At 46.0% G+C, this 25,350-nt stretch overlaps 1 protein-coding gene across 1 annotated transcript in view; it reads left to right on the plus strand.

Moving 5' to 3' along the window:
- Window positions 1-25,350, plus strand: part of LOC120991969 — a 562,088-nt gene that overhangs the window by 206,138 nt on the left and 330,600 nt on the right. Inside the window, 1 exon segment of the mRNA XM_040420728.1 lies at window positions 5,655-6,734. Coding sequence (XP_040276662.1) covers window positions 5,655-6,734 — 1,080 coding nt within the window.

Raw genomic sequence — 25,350 nt, forward strand, 5'->3', positions numbered from 1 at the left:
GAGCCTGGAGGGAAGCTGAGGACGCGGAACGTGTAGAAGCCGTACCGCAATCCACACGACAAGCAGTGTTTGGCAGCACGGAGAAGGAGCGCAGGAGGAGCCGTCTAGGATCTAATCTGCTTGTGGATCCTGGAGGAGCAGCTCCTGTCTACTGTGCCCATAGTCCATGCAGCTGCTATAAATCATAGCTCTAAATGCTGCTCTCAGCATCAGGAAAGATGGCCACCCCCGTAATCATGTGCAGAAAACAGAGGAGAGAACTACAACTCCCAACATGTCCAGGCTGTCATTATAGTATAGCAGAGAAAATGACTACAACTCCCAGGCTGTCCAGGCTGTTATCATAACAAATTAAACTAGAGAACTACAACTCCCAGCACATCCACATTGCTATGAAAGCATATCAGAGAACTACAACTCCCAGCATTTCCTTAGATCAGTGATGGCGAACCTATGGCACAGGTGCCAAAGGCGGCACTCAGAGCCCTCTATATGGGCACCCACGCCCTGGAAAAAGTCTATGGCGTAGCAATATGTCTTAGACTTTTCCTGCCATTCATCATCCCCAGGACACACTATGAACAGCACAGGCAGCGCATTAAATGTAGGCTATTAATCTATTATAGATAAATGATAAAAGGACATGAAAGATATATTATATTAGTATTTAGGTTAAATTGCCGTGTTGGCACTTTGCGATAAATAAGTGGGTATTTGGTTGCAGTTTTGGTCACTCGGTCTCTAAAAGGTTCACCATCACTGCCATAGATGTATAGAGAAAAAAATCCTCAATCCTACAGATCCTTCTCCATAGAAAGCTCCGCCCCCTGCACTGATCACATGACTGTGACGTCACTCCAGGTCCTTCACCGCCAATGTATTGATCACATGACAGAGACATCACCCCAACCCAGGTCCCTCCCCCACTCTATATCTCTCCACTGCTCAGCCCCGCCCCCTGCACTGATCACATGACTGTGACGTCACTCCAGGGCCTTCACCGCCAATGTATTGATCACATGACGGAGACATCACCCCAACCCAGGTCCCTCCCCCACTCTATATCTCTCCACTGCTCAGCCCCGCCCCCTGCACTGATCACATGACTGTGACGTCACTCCAGGGCCTTCACCGCCAATGTATTGATCACATGACAGAGACATCACCCCAACCCAGGTCCCTCCCCCACTCTATATCTCTCCACTGCTCAGCCCCGCCCCCTGCACTGATCACATGACGGTGATGTCACCGCAGGTCCTTCAGCTCTGGCAGTGCAGCAGATACTGGGCAGGTCCTGGTCGGTAGTCACTGCTGAGCCCCGCCCCCTGCACTGATCACATGACGGTGACGTCACCCCAGGTCCTTCAGCTCCGGCAGTGCAGCAGATACTGGGCAGGTCCTGGTCGGTAGTCAGGGCTCTTGTTCTCTCTGGTATCAGCCATTCCTCCAGCCTGCAGGTAAGATGAGCTGTGAGGAGACAGTGTGGTGGAGAGCTCAGACATGTCACCTCTGGAGATTCTCCTCCATTACACACAAGGAATCCTTCTCCGCTCCTCAGCTTAGTATGATGGGGGAGGAGTAGTGGGGATAGTGGGGGTTGTCATCATTCACTGGCCCCTGACTGTCCTGGTGAGGGGCCCCTGCCTCCAGGAGGAGAATGAATGGAGCGGGGCCCGGTCTGAGCTCAGCTCTCTCCAGTCTCTTCTCTAGGAGTTCTGGACACAGCTGAGCACAGCCCAGAGGTGGGACCTGCATCTACCAGACATTTATCTCCTGTGGAGCCACCAGAGATCTCCATGTTGGGGCCCCTGGAATCCATGTGGTGGGGGCTCTGAGAAGCGGGGCCCCTCCAGGCTCAGGAAGTGAGGTTCTGGAGGTGACATCTGGTCTTGTCCCCTGGATGATGTCCTCTCCTCTTCTCATAAAGGCGCCTGCAGTACTAGAAGCCTCCAGCTCCTCCAGTTCTCTCCTCTTCTCCTGAATGACCACCAAGGATGGACAGGAAGGAGATCAGCAGAAGAATATTAGACCTCACCTTGGAGATCATCTCCCTGCTGAGCGGAGAGGTAAACTTTTCTAGATTTCTCTCCTCTGTATTGTATTCTGTAACATTAAAAGACAGAAACATGCAATGCGACAATAAACTGCAATATAGAGTACAAAATTGCATAATAATAGCAAGTGCTACACTATAAGTGCGAGATACTTGGCAAATCGTTTTGTACAAAATTATTTGAGCCCGTCTGCCGAGCGTCAAGGCGATCTCTGTTAGACGGGTTCCTACGCTAAATTCTACCTGTTAGGTGCCATGACGGCTACCATACACTTCAGGGAGTGCAGGTTACACAGCAAGCCCACTCCACGGCGCCAAACGGCTACCAAGGATTGCAGTGAGAGTCCACAAACTATCCCACTCCTGGTGCCATGGCTTCAGTGAGTGAAGGGGAGCAAGCCTGACTATGTACTAACACTAATTAAAATCAGCCTATAGGGCAGACAGGGTGGTCAGGAGTGCATGACTGAGGAGGCAGCCACACCTCCAGTACAAACTGCAAAGAAAAACCAAAAAAGGGGTCAGTCAGCACATACCAAACCGCAGTAGCACATTGCTATGGCAGGGAACAACATTAAAAGACAGAAACATGCAATGCGACAATAAACTGCAATATAGAGTACAAAATTGCATAATAATAACAAGTGCTACACTATAAGTGTGAGATACTTGGCAAATCGTTTTGTACAAAATTATTTGAGCCCGTCTGCCGAGCGTCAAGGCGATCTCTGTTAGACAGGTTCCTACGCTAAATTCTACCTGTTAGGTGCCATGACGGCTACCATACACTTCAACAAGTCAGACATCGGGGAGGAGAATCCATCATAGGAAGTGATAGGAAGAGTCCAGGGTCCTGGAGAACGGCCTCCAGACCTTCCAAGTGATGGAGAACCTGGAGATCAGCCCCCAATATGGTGAGTGATGTGTCATGTGACCAGTGACCAATAGTCATGTTGTAGGAGCCATGAGAAGGTAAGTAGGCACGTTGTACCAGGAGGAGAGGGCCGGAGGAGAGCACATGGCTCCTGAAGGATTTATTCCATAAGTGTCCATTCACACGTCCACAATTTCGTTCCGCATTTTGCGGAAAGGATTTGCGGACCCATTCATATCTATGGGGCAGCACGATGTGCTGCCCGGATCCGGAATTGCGGATCCGCACTTCCAGGTCCGCAATTCCGATCCCGAAAAAAATAGAACATGTCCTATTCTTGTCCGCAATTTCGGACAAGATTAAGCATTTTCTATTAAGTGCCAGCGATGTGCGGTCCGCAAAATGTCCGGAACATACATCGCCGATGTCCGTGTTTTGCGGATCCGCGGATACGTGGATCCGCAAAACACACACGGATGTGTGAATGGACCCTAAGTGTCTCTCTCCATCCACAGGAGTACACAATAGTGAAGAAGACATCGGGGGACTGTGTGACTCCCATCATCCATCTCCAGGAGTCAGGAGGGCGGAGGAGGACCCCTCCCCCCATCACAGAGCCTCCCCCTCACCCCCTGATACATGAGCAGAAGATCCTAGAACTCACCCACAAGATGATGGAGCTGCTGACTGGAGAGGTGACACTGCTGGGAATGCTGGGAAATTCTCCAGTAACAGCACTGGAGGGGTCTGGGTGATGACGGTGTCATTGTGTTGTCAGGTTCCTATAAGGTGTCAGGACGTCACTGTCTATTTCTCCATGGAGGAGTGGGAGTATATAGAAGGACACAAGGACCTGTACAAGGAGGCCATGATGGAGGAGCACCAGCCTCTTATATCACAAGGTAAGACCCGTCATGTGCAGTGTATACACGTGTGTGCAGTGACATGTAATGGAGGATCACCAGCCTCTTATATCACAGGGTAAGAGCCGTCATGTGCAGTGTATACACGTGTGTGCAGTGACATGTAATGGAGGAGCACCAGCCTCTTATATCACAAGGTAAGAGCCGTCATGTGCAGTGTATACACGTGTGTGCAGTGACATGTAATGGAGGAGCACCACCCTCTTATATCACAAGGTAAGAGCCGTCATGTGCAGTGTATACACGTGTGTGCAGTGACATGTAATGGAGGAGCACCAGCCTCTTATATCACAGGGTAAGAGCCGTCATGTGCAGTGTATACACGTGTGTGCAGTGACATGTAATGGAGGAACACCAGCCTCTTATATCACAAGGTAAGAGCCGTCATGTGCAGTGTATACACGTGTGTGCAGTGACATGTAATGGAGGAGCACCAGCCTCTTATATCACAAGGTAAGAGGCGTCATGTGCAGTGTATACACGTGTGTGCAGTGACATGTAATGGAGGAGCACCAGCCTCTTATATCACAAGGTAAGAGCCGTCATGTGCAGTGTATACACGTGTGTGCAGTGACATGTAATGGAGGAGCTCCAGCCTCTTATAGAAGATCATTTTCCATTCAGAATGCATTAGGGCAAAACCGAGAGCCCATGACGGATCTCGCAAACGGAAAGCCAAAAAGCCAGTGTGAAAGTAGCCTAAGTTTTTGGTGTCTCAATAAAATGTGAAAAAAATTGTAGTAAATTTCTTGTCTGGCATCGGCTTTAAATTGCTAAATGTGATCCTGTTGTCCATCACTTCAGCGATTATCTGCTCATCCCCTTCAGACTGAACGTGTGACTTCTAGCAGTAATTGCATGTCCCAGAATGTTCCAGCTGCATTAGAGCGTGTTCACACATGGGACATTTATTGTAGACATTTCCATGTATTGGGTTGTTTCTGCAGCAGGTGCATGGATTATTACAAGCCACATTCAGGGTAGCGGGACAGTCACAGAAATGTCTGCAGCTGATCTGCTCTGTGTGAACTTGCTGGTAGATAACCAGTGACTGATCTGTGCTGCTCTTATAATCTGTCCAAAAAGGGGGGATTTTAAGGTTCCACATATAGAAACAACAGGCAGATTCTGCAGGGGCGGGGCTTACGATGCTCCAGTGTTTCCAGACATGGTCAGGTTTTTCAAGTTTTTTAGTTTTGTTAGGTCATTATTTACTGTATGTAATAAAAGTTATGACCTGGTGTAAACCAGAATCCTGGACTTTGTCAGGAAGTTATAGAAGCTTTATAAGGCTGGGATCACAAGTGCAGTTTTTTGGCCAAAGTCAGGAATGGATTCCAAATGAATGAACACTTCTCCTTCCTGTTGGATCAACTTCCAGACAAATTGGAATGTAATAAGTTTGTCTACTCTGTAGTTTGCAAAGAAAAAACTTTCAAACAAATTTTTATTTTTATCTGAACAGAAAATCCCAGTAAGAAATGTGAAAATGTCATGTTACCACTAGATGAAGATATCATGCAGCGCTCTTCAGGAGAAAACCTCATTACCCTTAATGTAGATCCAGGACTTCACAGTACAGATCTGTCATATAATCCTCCTAATTATGAGGAACCTTCTCCGGACCAATCACAGATTGTTACCGCAAGTACAGGTCAGAAAAGGATTAAAATGTTTCATTGTGGTAAAGAATCCACAAACGGCTCAGGACTTTCTACACATCGAAGACGTCACAAAGGAGAGAAAATGTATTCATGTTTAGAATGTGGAAAATGTTTTACACGGAAATCATATCTTGTTTTACATGAGAGAAGTCACACTGGGGAAAAGCCATATTCATGTTCAGAATGTGGGAAATGTTTTACACAGAAATCCAATTTTGTTATACATAAAAGATGCCACACAGCCGAGAAGCCATATTCATGTTCAGAATGTGGGAAATGTTTTACACAGAAATCCAATCTTGTTATACATGAGAGAATTCACACTGGGGAAAAGCCGTATTCATGTTCAGAATGTGGGAAATGTTTTACACAGAAATCAGGGCTTGTTACACATGAGAGAAATCACACAGGAGAGAAGCCATATTCATGTTCAGAATGTGGGAAATCTTTTACACAGAAATCAGATCTTTTTATACATGAAAAATGTCACACAGGAGAGAAGCCATATTCATGTTCAGAATGTGGGAAATGTTTTACACAGAAATCCAATCTTGTTACACATGAGAGAATTCACACTGGTGAAAAGCCGCATTCATGTTCAGAATGTGGGAAATGTTTTACACAGAAATCAGGGCTGGTTACACATGAGAGAAATCACATAGGAGAGAAGCCATATTCATGTTCAGAATGTGGGAAATGTTTTACACAGAAATCAGATCTTTTTATACATGAAAAATGTCACACTGGGGAAAAGCTGTATTCATGTTCAGAATGTGGGAAATGTTTTACACAGAAATCAGATCTTGTTTACCATAAGAGAATTCACACTGGGGAAAAGCCGTATTCATGTTCAGAATGTGGGAAATGTTTTGCACGAAAATCATATCTTGTTATACATGAGAGATGTCACATAGGAGAGAAACCATATTCATGTTCAGAATGTGGGAAATGTTTTACACAGAAATCCAATCTTGTTTACCATGAGAGAATTCACACTGGGGAAAAGCCGTATTCGTGTTCAGAATGTGGGAAATGTTATACACAGAAATCAGATCTTGTTTACCATGAGAGAATTCACACTGGGGAAAAGCCGTATTCATGTTCAGAATGTGGGAAATGTTTTACACAGAAATCAGGTCTTGTTAGACATGAAAAATGTCACACAGGAGAGAAGCCATATTCATGTTCAGAATGTGGGAAACGTTTTTCATATAAATCAAGTCTTCTAAAACATAAGAGGAATCACACAGGAGAGAAGCTGCATTCAGAATAAGAAAAATGTTTTTGCTTCTAAAGCCATAATTAGGGGTCATTAGTGAAGTCACACAAGAGAGAAGCCCTATGGCCACAATATAACGAAACAATATTTCACTGGGTCATAGACATTGTTTTCATTTCAGGTTGTATATTTGGATATAAAAGCTTAACTGATGTCACATAACGGCTTCTATAAAACATCTGATAAATCCTGTTTAGGAAGACATATTATGTTCATGACTTATATTTTAAACCTTACAGTTAACCCTTTCAGACCTGGAGGGTTTTTCGCATTTTCGTTTTTGCTCCCTACCTTTCCAGATCTTTTGTATTTCTACGTTTACATAGCCGTATGAGCGCTTGTTTTTTGTGGGACAAGTTGCATTTTCTAATTCCACCATTTAATATTGAATATGATGTATTGGGGAGATGGAAAAAAATTCCATGTGGGGTGCAATGGTAAATATAAATATCTCCTCCTCAGAATTGGCAGTCTTGGAGGCATATAAAGAGGAGTAAAACCCCTCCAACACTCCCAGAATGTCTTCTGTAATTGTACAAAACCTCCCCTGAGAATCCAACAATTCTACAATGCATGAAGAACCTTGCTGAGCCCTGGAAATAACCGATAGTGTGTGTCCCACACTTTCACCTTCTATGTGCGTTGTTTATAAAAGGTACGTTTTCTGTCTGTGACCTTCAGAAGATTGTTCCTGTGCCTCTTTTAATGCCCTACTGGTATCTTGGGTAGGCGTTACCCCAAACGCCCTTTCCACCTCCCTGTGCATCCTGACATCCTCTGCTTTAGATCTATATTTATATGCACTAATGGACTTAATCAATAGCCCCCTCAGATATGCTTTCAAAGCACCCCATACCGTATGAGGAGACGACGTGCCTGTATTAAAAGTTAAATATTCTTTAAGGGATACAGTCATATTTGTCAGGTCCCCCAGAATTTGCAACCAAACTGCATTGCATTTCCATATTTTTGGCCCTATTCTAGCCCTCCCAATGTCCAGCTCCACTTCCAGTATGGAATGGTTTGAAATCGACCTGGGGAGATAATCGGAGGAACTAACAATCGGAAACATCCCATCATTCACCAGTGCTAAGTCTATTCTAGATAAGGTGCAATATGTGGACGAGCTACATGAGTATTTGCGTACTGTCGGGTGCCTCAGTCTCCATACATCCAGTAAACCCACCTCTGTTATGATATTGCACAGTGCCGATGCGCCCGGGGATCTTCCAGATCCCTCCACCCTACTCCCCTGGAATGCGAGGATAACACCGCATGAGCAAGCTTTTTTGACCAATGTAATGTATCCTTGGTTAGGTGCTTTTCTTGGAAACAACAGATAGCTGGCTGAAAACGCAGTAGATAATTGAAAACACTATGACGCTTGCGCGTGTCAGCCATACCTCTCACATCCTAGTCATGCGTGTCATAGTCTTGATATAAACCATGAAAGTGATTCTACATATAATGTGATGATAACCCTATACCTATGTTGGAGTGAGTACCTCCCTTTCCCTCCAAAACCCCTCCCCTGTATAACAGATTTATTCCAACAGGGTTCTCCTTAGGCTACTTTCACACTTGCGGCAGTGTGATCTGGCGGGCAGGTCCGTCGTCGGAACTGCCCGCCGGATCCGCCGATTTGGATGTGACAGAAAGCATTTGTGAGACTGATCCGGATGCGGAACCGTCTCACAAATGCATTGCAAGAATGGATACGTCTCTCCGCTTGTCATGCAGACAGACGGATCCGTCTTGTATTTTTTTCACATTTTTACCGGTCTGCGCAGACCGGAAGGATGGATCCGGCAATCCTATGGGCAAAAATTCTGGATACTGCATTCAGGCAAGGCTTCAGTTTTTTTTGCCGGAGATAAAACCGTAGCATGCTACGGTTTTATCTTTTGCCTGATCAGTCAAAACAACTGAATTGAAGACATCCTGATGCATCCTCAACGGATTACTCTCCATTCAGAATGCATGAGATATGCCTGATCAGTTCTTTTCCGGTATAGAGCCCCTGTAACGGAACTCTATGCCGGAAAAGAAAAACGCTAGTGTGAAAGTACCCTTAACTCGAATGCCCACCTTTTGAAACAGCATATATAACTTTGCAATATTTAACTGCTCTTAAGAGCAAGATATGAATTAGAAACTCTTCTTGAGTTGCACTTGTAGTGCACTACTCACGCTCCTGTTACAGAGGAACCAACATATTATCTATATTCGTAAAGTCCCATCAGTGGAAGCAGCAACAGATGAAATGTCCCTCTTCACTTTGCATTTCTAAAAAAATACAGGGAAACAAAGAAAGAGACCACACATAATACATTAAGAGAGTAAGCTCCCAGAGATCTTCTCAGGCATCCGTATCTCGCACTTTCAATTGATTTTCATGGCAGTCCAACTAATGTGCTGCCTCTTCTGGGTCCTCAAATAACTTGGTAGATCCCAGCACCACTACTCTCAGTTTGGCCAGCAATAACATGGCGTATGGAATTTGTAGGCTCCTAAGTCTCTTCTTGACGTCCAGGAACCTTGTACGCTTCTTCTGGACCTCTGTGGAATAGTCCGGAAAGATGGAAATTTTTTCTCCATTGATGGCCAGGTCCACGTTATCCCGTGACTGCTGCAGAATGGTATCCCTGTCATTAAAGTGTATTATTTTGGCCAGGATAGGTCTCTGTGGCCTCCCAGGAGGCAGTGGTCTTGTGGGTACCCGATGTGCCCTTTCTACAGCATATAATGAGGACAGACCTTTATCCTGAAATAGCTGATGCAGCCATTTTTCAATGTACTCTGTGGCATTTGTCCCCTATGTTTTTTCCAGGACCCCCACTATTCTGATGTTGTGGCGTGATCTATTTTCCAGATCGTCTGTTTTGGCAAATAGGCTGCCACATCTCTTGCCATCACCTTAACCTCCACTTTGAGAGGTTTAGTATCAACTTCTATCTCTGACACTCTTTTTCAAGCTCTGATGTTCTTTCATAGATTTTGTGCATGTCATGCCTAATCGGGGATATATCTTCTCTTAGGCTGCCCACCTGGAGGTTAAGGGCTTTTAGGGTATTATTGCAGCTACCGTAGCTACTGCTTTCATAATATCTTTAAGGGTAGGCTCCTTTTTAGTGACTGCTGCAGAATGGTATCCCTGTCATTAAAGTGTAGTATTTTGGCCAGGATAGGTCTCTGTGGCCTCCCAGGAGGCAGTGGTCTTGTGGGTACCCGATGTGCCCTTTCTACAGCATATAATGAGGACAGACCTTTATCCTGAAATAGCTGATTCTGCCATTTTTCAATGTTCTCCGTGGCATTTGTCCCCTCTGTTTTTTCCAGGACCCCCACTATTCTGATGTTGTGGCGTGATCCATTTTCCAGATCGTCTGTCTTGGCGAATAGGGCTGCCACATCTCTTGCCGTCACCTTAACCTCCACTTTGAGAGGTTTAGTATCATCTTCTATCTCTGACACTCTTTTTCAAGCTCTGATGTTCTTTCATTGATTTTGTGCATGTCATGCCTAATTAGGGATATATCTTCTCTTAGGCTGCCCACCTGGAGGTTAAGGGCTTTTAGGGTATTATTGCAGCTACCGTAGCTACTGCTTTCATAATATCTTTAAGGGTAGGCTCCTTTTTAGTGTATTTATGAGGGTTTTTTTGCCTTGAGCTTTTGTTTGTGGCAGAGGGACCTGGCGGCCATGATTTTTCTCCCCCTCTTCATCTGTGGAGATATCCTCCTGATCTGAGCAAGGAATTGTCTCCTGTCCCAGCTGCTTGTGACCAGTCCTTAGCCCCTTCTACCACCCTGGCATATTTACTGAGGCGTGCTGCCACGTTCCGACTCACCGCCTCGTGCTGTCCATCTCCCTCCTCCATTCCAGCGCCATCTTGACTGCCCTCCGTTCTGTCTGGGCGCGCACCGCTCTTCCCCCGCTTCGGCATGACTGCCACCACCACTCTTTGTTGCAGATGGATCCGCAAACTCCTGGGACTCCTCGGGTATGGTTCGCTGGCACCAGTGAACTCAGGATGCGATAGGATTCATGCAGGAGCGGTCTGCAGCGCGTCGTACTCCATGTTGTGGTAGGCCACACCCCCCAGTGTCCTCATAAATTCTAAGTCCGAGCGCAAGCGCAATAGGCAATTCCATCCCCACGTTAACAAGTCCAATGACATGCGCAGTAGAGGCAGATGAGATGATCTGCGTCTAAGTGCTAGCGCATGGGCAGAAGACACCAGGCGCTGATTGGAGAGCAAGGAAAAGTATAAGTATATGGGCATGTGTATAAGGTATTGGCATCTTACAATTTTGAGGCTAAGTTCTGGAGTATGCGCAGTGACAATATTCCATCAGACAAGAGGTATAAATAGAGTTGAGCGGACACCTGGATATTCGGGTTCGGCCGAACCTCACAAAAAATTTCGAGTTTCGGGAGCTGATCTTGACCCCGAACCCCATTGAAGTCAATGGGGACCCAAACTTTGGAGCACTAAAATGGCTCTAAAAAAAGTCATGGAAAGGGCTAGAGGGCTGCAAATTGCAGCAAAATGTGGTTAAGAGCATGGCAAGTGCTCTGCAAACAATGTGGATAGGGAAATGTCTTAAAATAACATAAAATACGTAAAAATAAAAAATAATAATCTTGATCTAGGAGGAGGAGGCACATGTGGAGTAGGAGGTTGAGGAGGTGGTGGAAGCGGCAGTGGAGGAGGAGGTGGAGGTAGACAACACTGGTTTTTGGTTTTGTTTTATATTTTATTTTTTTATTAATTTTTTGTTCAAATTTGGGTAGACCCCAAAACATTGGGAAATATAAAAAATAAAACAAAGAGAAAATGCGCTGGAGTACAACAATGGCTGGGTGAGGCCGGTATACATGTCTATTCTGCACAAGGTACGGACAAGTCCTGTGTGATCCCTGCCTGGGTCATTTTAATGAATGTGAGCTTGTCCACATTGGCTGTGGACAGGCGACTGCGCTTGTCTGTGATAACCCCCTCCTGCCGTGCTAAACAAACGTTCAGACAATACACTGGCTGCAGGGCAGGCCAGCACCTTCAAGGGGTAAAGGGCAAGCTCAGGCCATGTGCACAATTTGGAGACCCAGAAGTTGAAGGGGACAGACCCATCAGTCAGTACGTGTAGGCGTGTTCTCACATACTGCTCCACCATGTTGCACGTCCCCGTGATGTCCATGATCCAATTGGATATCTTCTCTATCAACTTTCGATGTTCTTTTATGCGCCTACCATGGTGATCACGTGTAATGGGGAATCAGGGTTCAATGCCAGAGAGGGAGCGTGAGAAAGGGATACCACACCCAAGGCAGTTCTATGGCTGCAATGTAATCGAGTGGAAATGTGAGACAAGTTATTGAAGCAGAAGCATCCAAGTAAAGGAGGGGGCGCGCGGCAATTACCCACTCCCGACTCGGGGATGTAGTGACGATAAATAACAATATAGGACTCTTAAGATGCCCTGTTATTGGAATGATTAATAAAAAATTACAGGGAATGTCACTGGGGTATTTTGGATTTGGAAAGGTTAGACAGGAGAGGCCCTGCTGCCGCTTTGTTGACTCTTGATAACTTCTGCCTGATCGCACGTCCCTGTGACGTCCACGATCCAATTGGATATCTTCTCTATCAACTTTTGATGTTCTTTTCTGCGCCTACCATGGTGATCACGGGTAGCGGAAAATCAGGGTTCCACGCCGGAGAGGGAGCGTGAGAAAGGGATACCACATCCAAGGGAGGTCAATGGCTGAAATGTGATCGAGCGGAAATGTGGGACAAGTTATTGAAGCGGAAGGATCGAATGAAAGGAGGGGGCGCACCTCAATTAAAGACGAATTTTAGAAATTTATGTCCCTGTCACCTATGCAGAGCAGGGTTTTTTCATCGGCAAAAATGGGTTAATGTCACCCACCAATAGAACAGACGATTTTTTTAAAATTTCGGTCCCTGTCAACTATGCAGATTAGGGGTTTATTCATGGCAAAACTGGGTTCATGTCACCCACCAATTGAACAGACGATTTTACAAAAATTAGGTCCCTGTCACCTATGCAGAGCAGAGGTTTGTATACGGCAAAAATGGTAAAATGTCACCTGAGAATGTAACAGACGCTTTTGCACCCTGCTCCCTCTTTTGTTGTGCTGATGCCTCTGTGCGACCACCGCCTCTTCCTCCAAACTACGTGTAGACAGGTCACTCGCATGACCTTGATTCCATGTGGGGTCTAGTACCTCATCATCATCCACATCATCTTCCACCCACTTTTTACCCCTGCCCTCCTTGTCGGTCTGCAGACTGCAGAAAGCCACAGCAGTTGGCACCTGTGTTTAGTCATCATCAGAGACACCCTGCGGTGGTCTTCCCATGTCCTTATCTTGAAACATAAGTGGTTGGGCATCAGTGCACTCAATCTCTTCCACTTCTAGTGCAGGGCTATGTGGATGGCCCACAGAAACCCTGCCAGCAGAGTCATCAAAAAGCAAAAGAGACTGCTGCATGACTTGGGGCTCAGACTGCTTTCCTGATTGGCAAGGGGGTGAGTTAAAAGACAGCTGGCCATGGGCTGTAAATGCCAACTCGGATCTTTCAGCATGGGACTGGGTGGGAAACAATGTGAAGGAACTGTAGGCACTGTCAGCCCTCCATTCTACTATAGTCTGTACTTGTTCTGGCCTCACCTGATTCATACTGTCCTAAATGCAGTGTAGGCCGCAAATGTACTTTCTAGTGCAAAAGATGAGCATTTGTCACCCAACAATGTAAGAGACGAATTAGTGAAATGTATTTCACTGTCCACTATGTAGAGCAGGGGTGTATCACAGCCAAAAATTGGTGAATGTCACCCGACAATGTAACAGACGAATTAGTGAAATGTATTTCACTGTCCACTATGTAGAGCAGGGGTATATCATAGCCAAAAATTGGTGAATTTCACCCGACAATGTAACAGACGAATTAGTGAAATGTATTACCCTTCCCAATGAACAAGGTACTGGAGAGATCCGCGGATAATGCGAGAATCCACAATCCTAGAGACCTTCAAGATTACCATCAACAACATTCGGAGGAGGAGGCAAAGAGGAGGGTACAGTGGGTTGGACATAAGGTTTTAATAGGGACCTGTGAAAAACATTATGGATCTTCCAAGTCTGAGGAAGATCAAGACGGAAGGCAACGGGATTGATGATGGACAAGATCTTGTAAGGCCCAATAAACTTAGGACCCAACTTCCAGGAGGGAACCTTCAATTTGATATTCTTAGTAGACAACCACACCAGATCACCAACATTCAGGTCCGGACCAGGCACACGTCTCTTATCCGCCACACGCTTATATCTCTCACTCATGCTCTTTAGATTATCCTGAATCTTTTGCCAAATAGATGACAAAGACGAGGAGAATCTCTCCTCATCAGGTAAACCAGAAGACCCCTCTCCAGAGAATGTCCCAAACTGCGGATGAAACCCATATGCACCAAAAAATGGTGACTTATCAGAGGACTCCTGACGACGGTTATTTAAAGCAAACTCAGCAAGGGACAAAAAAGAACACCAATCCTCCTGATTCTCCGCCACAAAACAGCGCAGATATGTGTCCAGATTCTGATTGACGCGCTCTGGCCATTCGACTGCGGGTGGAAAGCAGAAGAGAATGACAACCGAACCCCTAAGCGAGAACAGAAAGCCTTCCAGAATCTGGAAACAAACTGTGTGCCCCTATCAGAGACTATGTCTGAAGGAATGCCATGCAATTTGACAATGTGGTCAACAAATGCTTGCACCAGCGTTTTAGCATTGGGTAACCCAGGAAAAGGAATGAAATGCGCCATTTTGCTAAAACGGTCCACCACCACCAGAATCACAGTCTTCCCCGAGGAACGAGGCAGGTCCGTAATGAAGTCCATGGACAAATGTGTCCAAGGACGGGAAGGAATGGGTAACGGGAGTATAGGACCCGATGGCCGTGAATGAGGGACCTTGGCACGAGCGCAGGTCTTGCAGGCTGCCACAAAACCCTCAACCGTCTTACGAAGAGCCGGCCACCAGAATCTCAGAGCAATGAGATCCACTGTGGCTCTACCCCCCGGGTGCCCAGCAAGGACAGTATCGTGGTGCTCCTTAAAAACCTTGTGTCGTAAAGCGAGAGGCACAAACAACCTCCCAGGAGGACAAAGATCAGGAGCCTCTGCCTGGGCTGCCTGAACCTCTGCCTCCAATTCAGGATAAAGAGCAGAGACAACCACCCCTTCAGCCAAAATGGGACCCGGGTCTTCAAAGTTCCCCCTCCCGGAAAACAACGTGACAGGGCATCAGCCTTCACATTCTTAACCCCAGGGCGGAACGTGACAACAAAATTAAACCTTGAAAAGAACAAAGACCATCTGGCCTGTCTCGGGTTCAGACGCTTGGCTGACTCCAAGTAGGCCAGATTCTTATGGTCGGTAAACACGGTAATAGGGTGTCTGGCTCCCTCTAGCCAATGGCGCCATTCCTCAAAAGCTAACTTGATGGCCAACAACTCCCTATCTCCCACATCGTAATTTCTCTCTGCGGAGGAGAGTTTCTTAGAGAAAAAGGCACACGGTCGCCATTTGGCAGGAGAGGGACCCTGAGACAAGACCGCACCTAATCCCACCTCAGAAGCGTCCACCTTAACAATGAAGGGCAGAGAGACATCAGGTTGTACCAAGATGGGAGCGGAAGCAAAACTCTCTTTGATACTAGAAAAGGCCTTACGCGTATCTACCGACCAGGAGGAAAAATCTACCCCCTTTCTAGTCATATCAGTGAGTGGCTTAACAACAGAGGAATAATTCAAAATAATCCTGTAATAATTAGCAAAACCCAAAAAGCGCATCAGCGCCTTCTGATTCTCAGGAAGCTCCCAATCAAGCACAGCGCGGACCTTCTCGGGGTCCATGTGAAAACCAGAAGCGGAGAGAAAAAAAAAACTGAAATTAAATTTCTGGAACCGCAAACACACATTTTTCCAGTTTAGCGTACAATTTATTCTCCCGCAGAATGAGCAAGACCTGACGTTGGTGATCCCTATGAGTTTTGAAATCAGGAGAAAAAATCAAAATGTCATCTAGATACACCAGTACAAATTTCCCCATTAAATGATAAAAAATGCTGTTCACAAAATGTTGGAAGACGGCTGGTGCATTCATCAAACCAAAAGGCATAACCAAATTCTCGAAATGGCCCTCAGGGGTATTGAAGGCCGTCTTCCATTCGTCCCCTTCCCTGACCCTGACCAGGTTGTATGCCCCTCTTAAATCCAACTTAGAAAAAACTTTAGCCTCAACAATCTGGTTAAACAGGTCCGGGATCAGAGGAAGCGGATAAGGGTCACGAACTGTGATACTGTTCAGCTCCCTGAAATCCAGACATGGTCTTAAAGAACCATCTTTTTTCTTAACAAAAAAAAACTGCGGCAACAGGTGACTTCGAGGGTCGGATGTGTCCCTTTCTCAGGCTCTCAGAGATATAAGTACGCATAGCGACCCTTTCAGGTTGCGAAAGATTGTATAAACGAGATTTAGGCAGCTTAGTGCCTGGGATGAGATTAATAGGGCAATCGTACTCCCGGGGAGGGGGCAGCTCCTGGACACCACTCTCTGAAAACACATCCGAAAATTCAGAGAGAAAAGATGGTACAGTCTTAGTAGAAATCTCTGAAAGAGCCGCCGAGAGGCAATTTTCACTGCAAAAGTCACTCCAACCATTTATTTGCCTCGCTTGCCAATCAATGGTGGGGTTATGTTTAGTGAGCCAGGGTAGCCCCAACACTAGAGGGGTAGGTAATCCACTTAGGACGAAACATGACACATCCTCAACATGAGTATCACCCACAGTCAAACGGATATTGTGAACTATGCCCTTTAACGATTTTTGAGAAAGTGGAGCGGAATCGATAGCAAAAACAGGTATGTCCTTTCCCAAAGTGCATACCTGGAAACCATCTGTTATAGCAAATTGATTATCAATGAGATTGACAGCTGCTCCACTATCTACAAAAATCTCACAGGCAGGACAAAACGGGAACTACAAGCAAACGGAAAAACATCAATTTCCGCATCAACCTTGCCAATAGTAACAGATGGAAGATTTTTAGAAGACTTTTTTCTTTTTATTTCTTTATTACCCTCAAAAAACTCCCTGAATCTCCTAGAGGGGCAAACATTTGCCAAATGATTTATACCTCCACAACAGAAACAAACCCTCCTCTGAGAGCTGAATCCTCTGTTGTTAGAGGCAAGCAAACCCAGCTGCATGGGCTCCTGCTCAGAGGGGATTGAGAGAGACTGAGACCCCTGCGCACTGAATGAGACCGCCCCACTGTCCTTGGACTGAGTATGACAGGAATGAGTGATCTCTCCTCTCTCTCTAAGACGCCTGTCAATACGAACAGCCCGAGACATGGCAGACTCCAAGGAGGTAGGTCTCTCATGAAAGGCAAATGCATCTTTCAATCCCTCTGAAAGAACATGGCAAAATTGACTTCGGAGTGCAGCATCATTCCAACCAGTATCAGCTGCCCATCTCCGAAATTCTGAACAGTATATCTCTGTGGACTGTTTACTCTGGCATAAAAGACGCAGTTTAGATTCAGCCAGAGCAACACGATCCGGATCATCATATATCTGCCCCAGGGCTACAAAAAATTCATCCACCGATCGAGGGGCCGTGCCCCCACCGGCAGCGAAAAGGCCCAAGACTGAGCGTTATCTCTGAGCAGTGAGATGATGATCCCCATCACCAGAGGAATGGGGAAGTAGGCGAAAAGGGAGTTTGCAAGCCTCTCTAAAACGAACAAAATTCTCGCTACCCCCAGAGAAGGTATCCGGAAGCGAGATCTTAGGCTCAGAACAAACCCCATGAACGCAAGCAGAACCGGTCACCTGAAACTGAGATACAGTTTTACGGAGCTCTGCTACCTCCAGTGAAAGACCTCGCATGCGGTCCGTCATGGCTTAAAACCGGATCCATGCTTAAGATGGTTTCGGTGGTTTATAATGTCACGGATTGTGTTGCAGAAAACAAGAAGTAACAAATAAAGATCCGACTGATTTGATCCCAAACTAAGGAACATATGGGTGAGCCCTATAAAAGCCCTAGAGCTATCCCTGACTGCTCAGCCCATGCAAAGATCTTTATGATAGAAAATTGCATGTCCACGTACCTAGACTGAGTGACACCTGAAAACCCTATAATAGTGAGGGGACACGACCACCGGCTCCCTGCACTTAATACGGAGGGAGTCAGGGTCACCTAGAATCAAGCCAACAGGAAAACACAAATAAAGGAATAGACTTATCTGAGGAACCAGCAGTTGCAACTTCTAGCAGTGAGCACAATCCAGGAAGTAGTATAAACCGCAAGGTGAGGCAGTATGGGAGGGGATATAAAAGGAGGCAATCACTGCTAATAGATTACAGCTGAAAGAGGGAGAAGAGATGACAAAGCGAAACCAAAACAAAAGAACATCATGCAAGACGTACTGAAGAATGTCTGTCAGAACTTCTCAGAGATCTGGCGGTGACAAAACCTTCAATTTCCGCATCAACCTTGCCAATAGTAGCAAATGGAAAGTTTTTAGAGGGTTTTTTTATTTTTGTTTTTCTTTTATTACCCTCAGAAAACTCCATGAATCTCCTAGAGGGGCAAACATTAGCCAAATTATTTATACCCCCACAACAGAAACAAACCCTCCTCTGAGAGCTGAATCCTCTACTATCAGAGGCAAGTAAACCCAGCTGCATGGTTTCCTCCTCAGAGGGTATTGAGAGAGACTGAGACCCCTGCGCACTGAATGAAACAGCCCCACTGTCCTTGGACTGAATATGACAGGAAGGAGTAGTCTCCTCTCTCTCTCTAAGACGCCTGTCAATACGAACAGAGACATGGCAGATTCTAACGAGGCTGGTCTCTCATGAAAAGCAAATGCATCTTTCAATCTTCCCGAAAGACCATGGCAAAATTGACTTCGGAGTGCAGCATCATTCCAACCAGTATCAGCTGCCCATCTCCAAAATTCAGAACAATACATCTCTGCGGACTGTTTACCCTGGCATAAAATACGCAGTTTAGATTCAGCCAGAGCAATACGATCCGGGTCATCATATATCTGCCCCAGGGCTACAAAAAATTCATCCACCGATCGGAGGGGCCGTGCCCCCATCGGCAGCGAAAAGGCCCGAGACTGAGCGTTATCCCTGAGCAGCGAGATGATGATCCCCACCCTCTGTTCCTCATCACCAGAGGAATGGGAAAGTAGGCGAAAATGGAGTTTGCAAGCCTCTCTAAAGCGAACAAAATTCTCACTACCCCCGGAGAACATATCCGGAAGCGAGATCTTAGGCTCGGAACAAACTCCATGAACGCCAGCAGAACCGGTCATCTGAAACTGAGACACAGTTTTACGGAGATCTGCTACCTCAAGCGAAAGACCTTGCATGCGGTCAATCAAGGCTGAAACCGAATCCATGCTTAAGACAGTTGGGGCGGATTATAATGTCACGGGTGGTGTTGCAGAAAGTTGGAACTTTATATAAATAAATATCCGACTGGCTTGATCCCAAACTAAGGAGCATATGGGTGAGCCCTATAAAACCCCTAGAGCTCTCCCTGACTGCTATGCCCATGCAAAGGTCTTTATGGTAGACGATTGCATGCCCACGTACCTAATACTGTGTGACACCTGAAAACCCTATAATAGTGAGGGGACACGACCACCGGCTCCCTGCACTTAAAACAGACGGAGTCAGGGTCACCTAGAATCAAGCCAGCAAGGAAACACAAATAAAGGAAAATGACTTATCTGAGGAATCAGCAGTAGCAGCCTCCAGCAGTGAACAACTCATCCAGGAAGTAGTATAAACCGCAAAGTGAGGCAGTATGGGAGGGAATATAAAGGGAGACAATTAGTGTAAATAGGTGACAACTGGGACAAGGAAAGGAGATGACAAAGTGAAACCAAAACAAAGAACGTCATGCAAGAGGTAGAGAAGAACGACTGCCAGATCTTCTCACAGAACTGGCGGTGACATGTAGTAGATCTGGAGGCCTCTCATGTGAGAGAATTGAGCCACACGTGGAGATCCACAGTTGTTAGTGCCAGAGACCAACTTATACCGGTGAAATGGATACATAGGGTCTACTATACACCTGGCAGACTATTTAAGATGCGTAAATTAACCACACCCCAATGTACCCGCTGCGGGTACGATAGCGGCTGCTTCTTTCACATGGTGCGGCAGTGCCCGATTATTCAGAGCTTTTGGACAGAGGTACGCTTATATAAACACTAAACTTGGCTTTCCAGAGATCTGCATGCCGAGGACGAGTCTCTTGGGATTAGTTAATGATGTTATCTCCACTAAATACGGTAGGCGACTATACAGGTTGCCTTTATATTATGTAAGGAAAACCATCCTTCTGAACTGGAAGACCCTGAAATACCCACCGAACAACATTGGATACAACTGGTTAACTCGGATTTAGGGCTATACAAGCTTGTCTATGAACACAGGGGAATCCCTGACCGTTTCCTTAAAATATTGGATCCTCGGATGAACGCTCAAACAGTAATACCTTGATTGAGTAGGATTTCTTCTGTCTGGTCCCGTTGGGGAGTGAGTGTCGGTGTGTCTGAGTGTCGGCGTGTCTGTGTGGATGAATGACTGTGTTTGTGCACTTCGTATTTCCTATTGCGTGAGGTGAACGCATTGCATCCGCACTGAATCCTGACCCATTAATTTCTATGGGGCTGTTCACACGAGCAGTGATTTTCACGCATCACTTGTGCGTTGCGTGAAAATCGCAGCATGCTCCTCTTTGTGCGTTTTTCACGTAACGCAGGCCCTATAGAAATGAATGGGGTTGCGTGAAAATCGCAAGCATCCGCAAGCAAGTGCGATTTTCACGCACGGTTGCTAGGAGACGATCGGGATGGAGACCCGATCATTATTATTTTCCCTTATAGCATGGTTATAAGGGAAAATAATAGCATTCTGAATACAGAATGCATAGTACAATAGCGCTGGAGGGGTTAAAAAAAAATATAATAATTAAACTCACCTTAATCCACTTGCTCGCGAAGCCGACATCTCTTCTGTCTTCTTTTTTGCTTTGCGCAGGAACAGGACCTGTGGTGACGTCTCTCCGGTCATCACATGGTCCATCACATGATCTTTTACCATGGTGATGGATCATGTGATGACCGGAGTGACGTCACCACAGATCCTGTTCCTGCACACAGCAAAGAAGAAGACAGAAGAGAAGCCGGGCTGCGCGAGCAAGTGGATTAAGGTGAGTTTAATTATTATTTATTTATTTTTAACCCCTCCAGCGCTATTGTACTATGCATTCTGTATTCAGAATGCTATTATTTTCCCTTATAACCATGTTATAAGGGGAAATAATACAATCTACAGAACACCGGGTTTGGGTACCAAACATGCCGATTTTTCTGACGCGAGTGCAAAACGCATTACAATGTTTTGCACTCACGTGGAAAAATCACGCATGTTCCCGCAACGCACCCGCACCTTTTCCCGCAACGCCCGTGTGAAAGAGGCCTAAGAGTTTGTTGTACTCTTTAAAATATAATAAAAAGATACTATAAAAAATACAGGATAACTACCATTCACCAGGAGGTAAGTCATTTCTTGAGCCTGTCAAATTGTACAGTTCAATAAGAATAGTAGACCTGGTCACCAATCCAGGAGGTCCACTGGGCCATATCTGACATAATCTCTGCACTGTAACCTCCTCTGTGTCTGGGACAAGAATCCAAACTCTCTGGACAGTCATTTTCAGAATCCTTCTATGTGATTACAAAGATCTGAACTGATGTAGCAGAAGACCACTTGTCTGCAAGGAAATGTTTGGTTCATCTGGAGAAGTTCTTCCTCACCATGGGTACTTCAGGCTCAGGTTGGGGTGCCCATGTCAAGAATCATTGGGTAGAAAAGAAGTGTCCGTCATCAGATTTCCTGTCATCAAACCTGAAGGAACTCAGGGCAATCACATTGGACTTACTCATTTTTCAGCCCTTAATTCAGATGGATTCTGATTCAGACGGACAACACAGTGGATGTTTTTTCCCCCATAAACAAGGTGGAAACAGACGCCTTTCCCGGTCAGAAGAATGGAGACAGATTGTGTGTTGGGCGGAGATCACCTTGAGAAGCATTTCTACAGTTCATATCAGAGGCAATGTCAATGGCAAATCCAATCTGCTCATCTGCAAGACAATCCACTCAGCGGAGTAAGGGTTAAATACTTATCTTCTTCTCCAAATCATTCAGTGATGGTGATGTGAGAGAAGTCTGACGGCTGATTATCCTGAGGAGCTGGACGGTCTATCAATTACCTGCTGGATAATATTTGTCTACATTTTTTCTCCCATCCCTCTCGTTCCCGAGTCCTGAAGAAGACCAGGGACAAGCAGAAGCCACTTCAATCCTACCTAGTCCTGCAGGGCTTGGGTTCCACGAGCATGACATTTTTTTTAATGGGAACCTTCTAGAAGCTTCCATAGAGGGAACAGAGGAGTCTGCAGGAGCAGAGAAGAGTCTGGAGGGGTCCGAATGTTATAGAGGGATCTGGAGGGGCAGAGAAGTCTGGAGGGGAAGAGAAGAGCCTGGAGGGAAGCTGAGGACGCGGAACGTGTAGAAGCCATACCGCAATCCACACGAGAAGCAGTGTTTGGCAGCAGGGAGAAGGAGTGGAGGAGGAGCCGTCTAGGATCTAATCTGCTTGTGGATCCTAGAGGAGCAGCGCCGTCCGTTCTTCTTGCTTTTTATGTCTGGTGTGAATTGAACCCACTTCACAAGGGACCTGCAGCGCTCACAGGAGGAGATACAACGTGAGACTAATTCTATCATTTTTAACACCTCAGCATACAGTTGCAAGAAAAAGTATGTGAACCCTTTGGAATGATATGGATTTCTGCACAAATTGTTCATAAAATGTGATCTGATCTACATCTAAGTCACAACAATAGACAATCACAGACTGCTTAAGCTAATAATACACAAAGAATTAAATGTTACCATGTTTTTTATAGAACACACCATGTAAACATTCACAGTGCAGGTGGAAAAAGTATGTGAACCCTTGGATTTAATAACTGGTTGAACCTCCTTTGGCAGCAATAACTTCAATCAAACGTTTCCTGTAGTTGCAGATCAGACGTGCACAACGGTCAGGAGTAATTCTTGACCATTCCTCTTTACAGAACTGTTTCAGTTCAGCAATATTCTTGGGATGTCTGGTGTGAATCTCTTTCTTGAGGTCATGCCACAGCATCTCAATCGGGTTGAGGTCAGGACTCTGACTGGGCCACTCCAGAAGGCGTATTATCTTCTGTTTAAGCCATTCTGTTGTTGATTTACTTCTATGCTTTGGGTCGTTGTCCTGTTGCAACACCCATCTTCTGTTGAGCTTCAGCTGGTGGACAGATGGCCTTAAGTTCTCCTGCAAAATGTCTTGATAAACTTGGGAATTAATTTTTCCTTCGATGATAGCAATCCGTCCAGACCCTGACGCAGCAAAGCAGCCCCAAACCATGATGCCCCCACCACCATACTTTACAGTTGGGATGAGGTTTTGAGGTTGGTGTGCTGTGCCTCTTTTTCTCCACACAAAATGTTGTGTGTTTCTTCCAAACAACTCCACTTTGGTTTCATCTGTCCACAGAATATTTTGCCAGTACTGCTGTGGAACATCCAGGTGCTCTTGTGCAAACTGTAAACGTGCAGCAATGTTTTTTTGGACAGCAGTGGCTTCCTCTGTGGTCTCCTCCCATGAAATCCATTCTTGTTTAGTGTTTTACATATCATAGATTCGCTAACAGGGATGTTAGCATATACCTGAGACTTTTGTAAGTCTTTAGCTGACACTCTAGGATTCTTCTTCACCTCATTGAGAAGTCTGCGCTGTGCTCTTGCAGTCATCTTTACAGGACGGCCACTCCTAGGGAGAGTAGCATCAGTGCTGAACTTTCTCCATTTATAGACAATTTGTCTTACCGTGGTCTGATGAACAGAAAGGCTTTTGGAGATACTTTTATAACCCTTTCCAGCTTTATGCAAGTCAACAATTCTTAATCGTAGGTCTTCTGAGAGCTCTTTTGTGCGAGGCATCATTCACATCAGGCAATGCTTCTTGCGAAAAGCAAACCCAGAACTGGTGTGTGTTTTTTATAGGGCAGGGCAGCTGTAATATTGTGCAGAAATCCATATCATTCAAAAGGGTTCACATACCGTATTTTTCGCCCTATAAGACGCACTTCCCCCCCTCCCCCCCAAAAGTGGGAGGAAAATGGCAGTGCGTCTTATGGGGCGAATGCTGTCGTTTACACTGATACACCGCTGACTGACTGCATCACTGTATTCTATTGCACCGGGCCCCGCTCTCTGTACTAATCGTATCTAATTGGAGGCAATGTTTAACTATAGAATATGTTCAATCCAGCAGCCTGTACTTACGTCCATAGCAGGCAGGAGGCTGGGCGGGCACTGGCAGCGTAACTCACTACGTCACGTGCCCGCACCGCCTGCTTCATTCATAAAGTGTGCGGAGCAGGCACGTGACGTAGGAAGTTACACTGCCAGTGCCCGCCCGCCCAGCCTCCTGCCTGCTACGGACGTAAGTACAGGCTGCTGGATTAAACATATTCTATAGTTAAACATTGCCTGCAATTAGATACGATTAGTACAGTGAGCGGGGCCCGGTGCAATAGAATACAGTGACTGCACCGGGCCTCGCTGCCATTAGAAAACTAGTATAGATGCCAGCCTTCACCCCCTGTATTGGGGGTCATTCACAGTGGCTGACATGGTTATGGGGGGGATCTGTGGATGAAAAATAGCATAAGATGCTATTTATCTGTCATCCACAGATGCCCCATAACAGTGCCATCCACAGACCCCCATAACAGTGTCATCCGCAGACCCCCATAACAGTGTCATCCACAGACCCCCATAACAGTGCCATCCACAGACCCCCATAACAGTGTCATCCACAGACCCCCATAACAGTGCCATCCACAGATCCCCCATAACAGTGTCATCCACAGACCCCCATAACAGTGTCATCCACAGACCCCCATAACAGTGTCATACACAGACCCCCATAACAGTGCCATCCACAGACCCCCATAACAGTGTCATCCACAGACCCCCATAACAGTGTCATCCACAGACCCCTATAACAGTGTCAGCCACAGACCCCCATAACAGTGCCATCAACAGATCCCCCATAACAGTGTCATCTACAGATCCCCCATAACAGTGTCAGACACAGACCCCCATAACAGTGCCATCCACAGACCCCCATAACAGTGTCATCCACAGATCCCCCATAACAGTGTCAGACACAGACCCCCATAACAGTCAGCCACATACCCCCATAACAGTGTCAGCCACAGACCCCCATAACAGTGTCAGCCACAGACCCCCATAACAGTGCCATCCACAGATCCCCCATAACAGTGTCAGCCACAGACCCCCATAACAGTGTCAGCC

This window comes from Bufo bufo, chromosome 2, assembly GCF_905171765.1.
Source record: "Bufo bufo chromosome 2, aBufBuf1.1, whole genome shotgun sequence".
Lineage (NCBI taxonomy): Eukaryota > Metazoa > Chordata > Amphibia > Anura > Bufonidae > Bufo > Bufo bufo.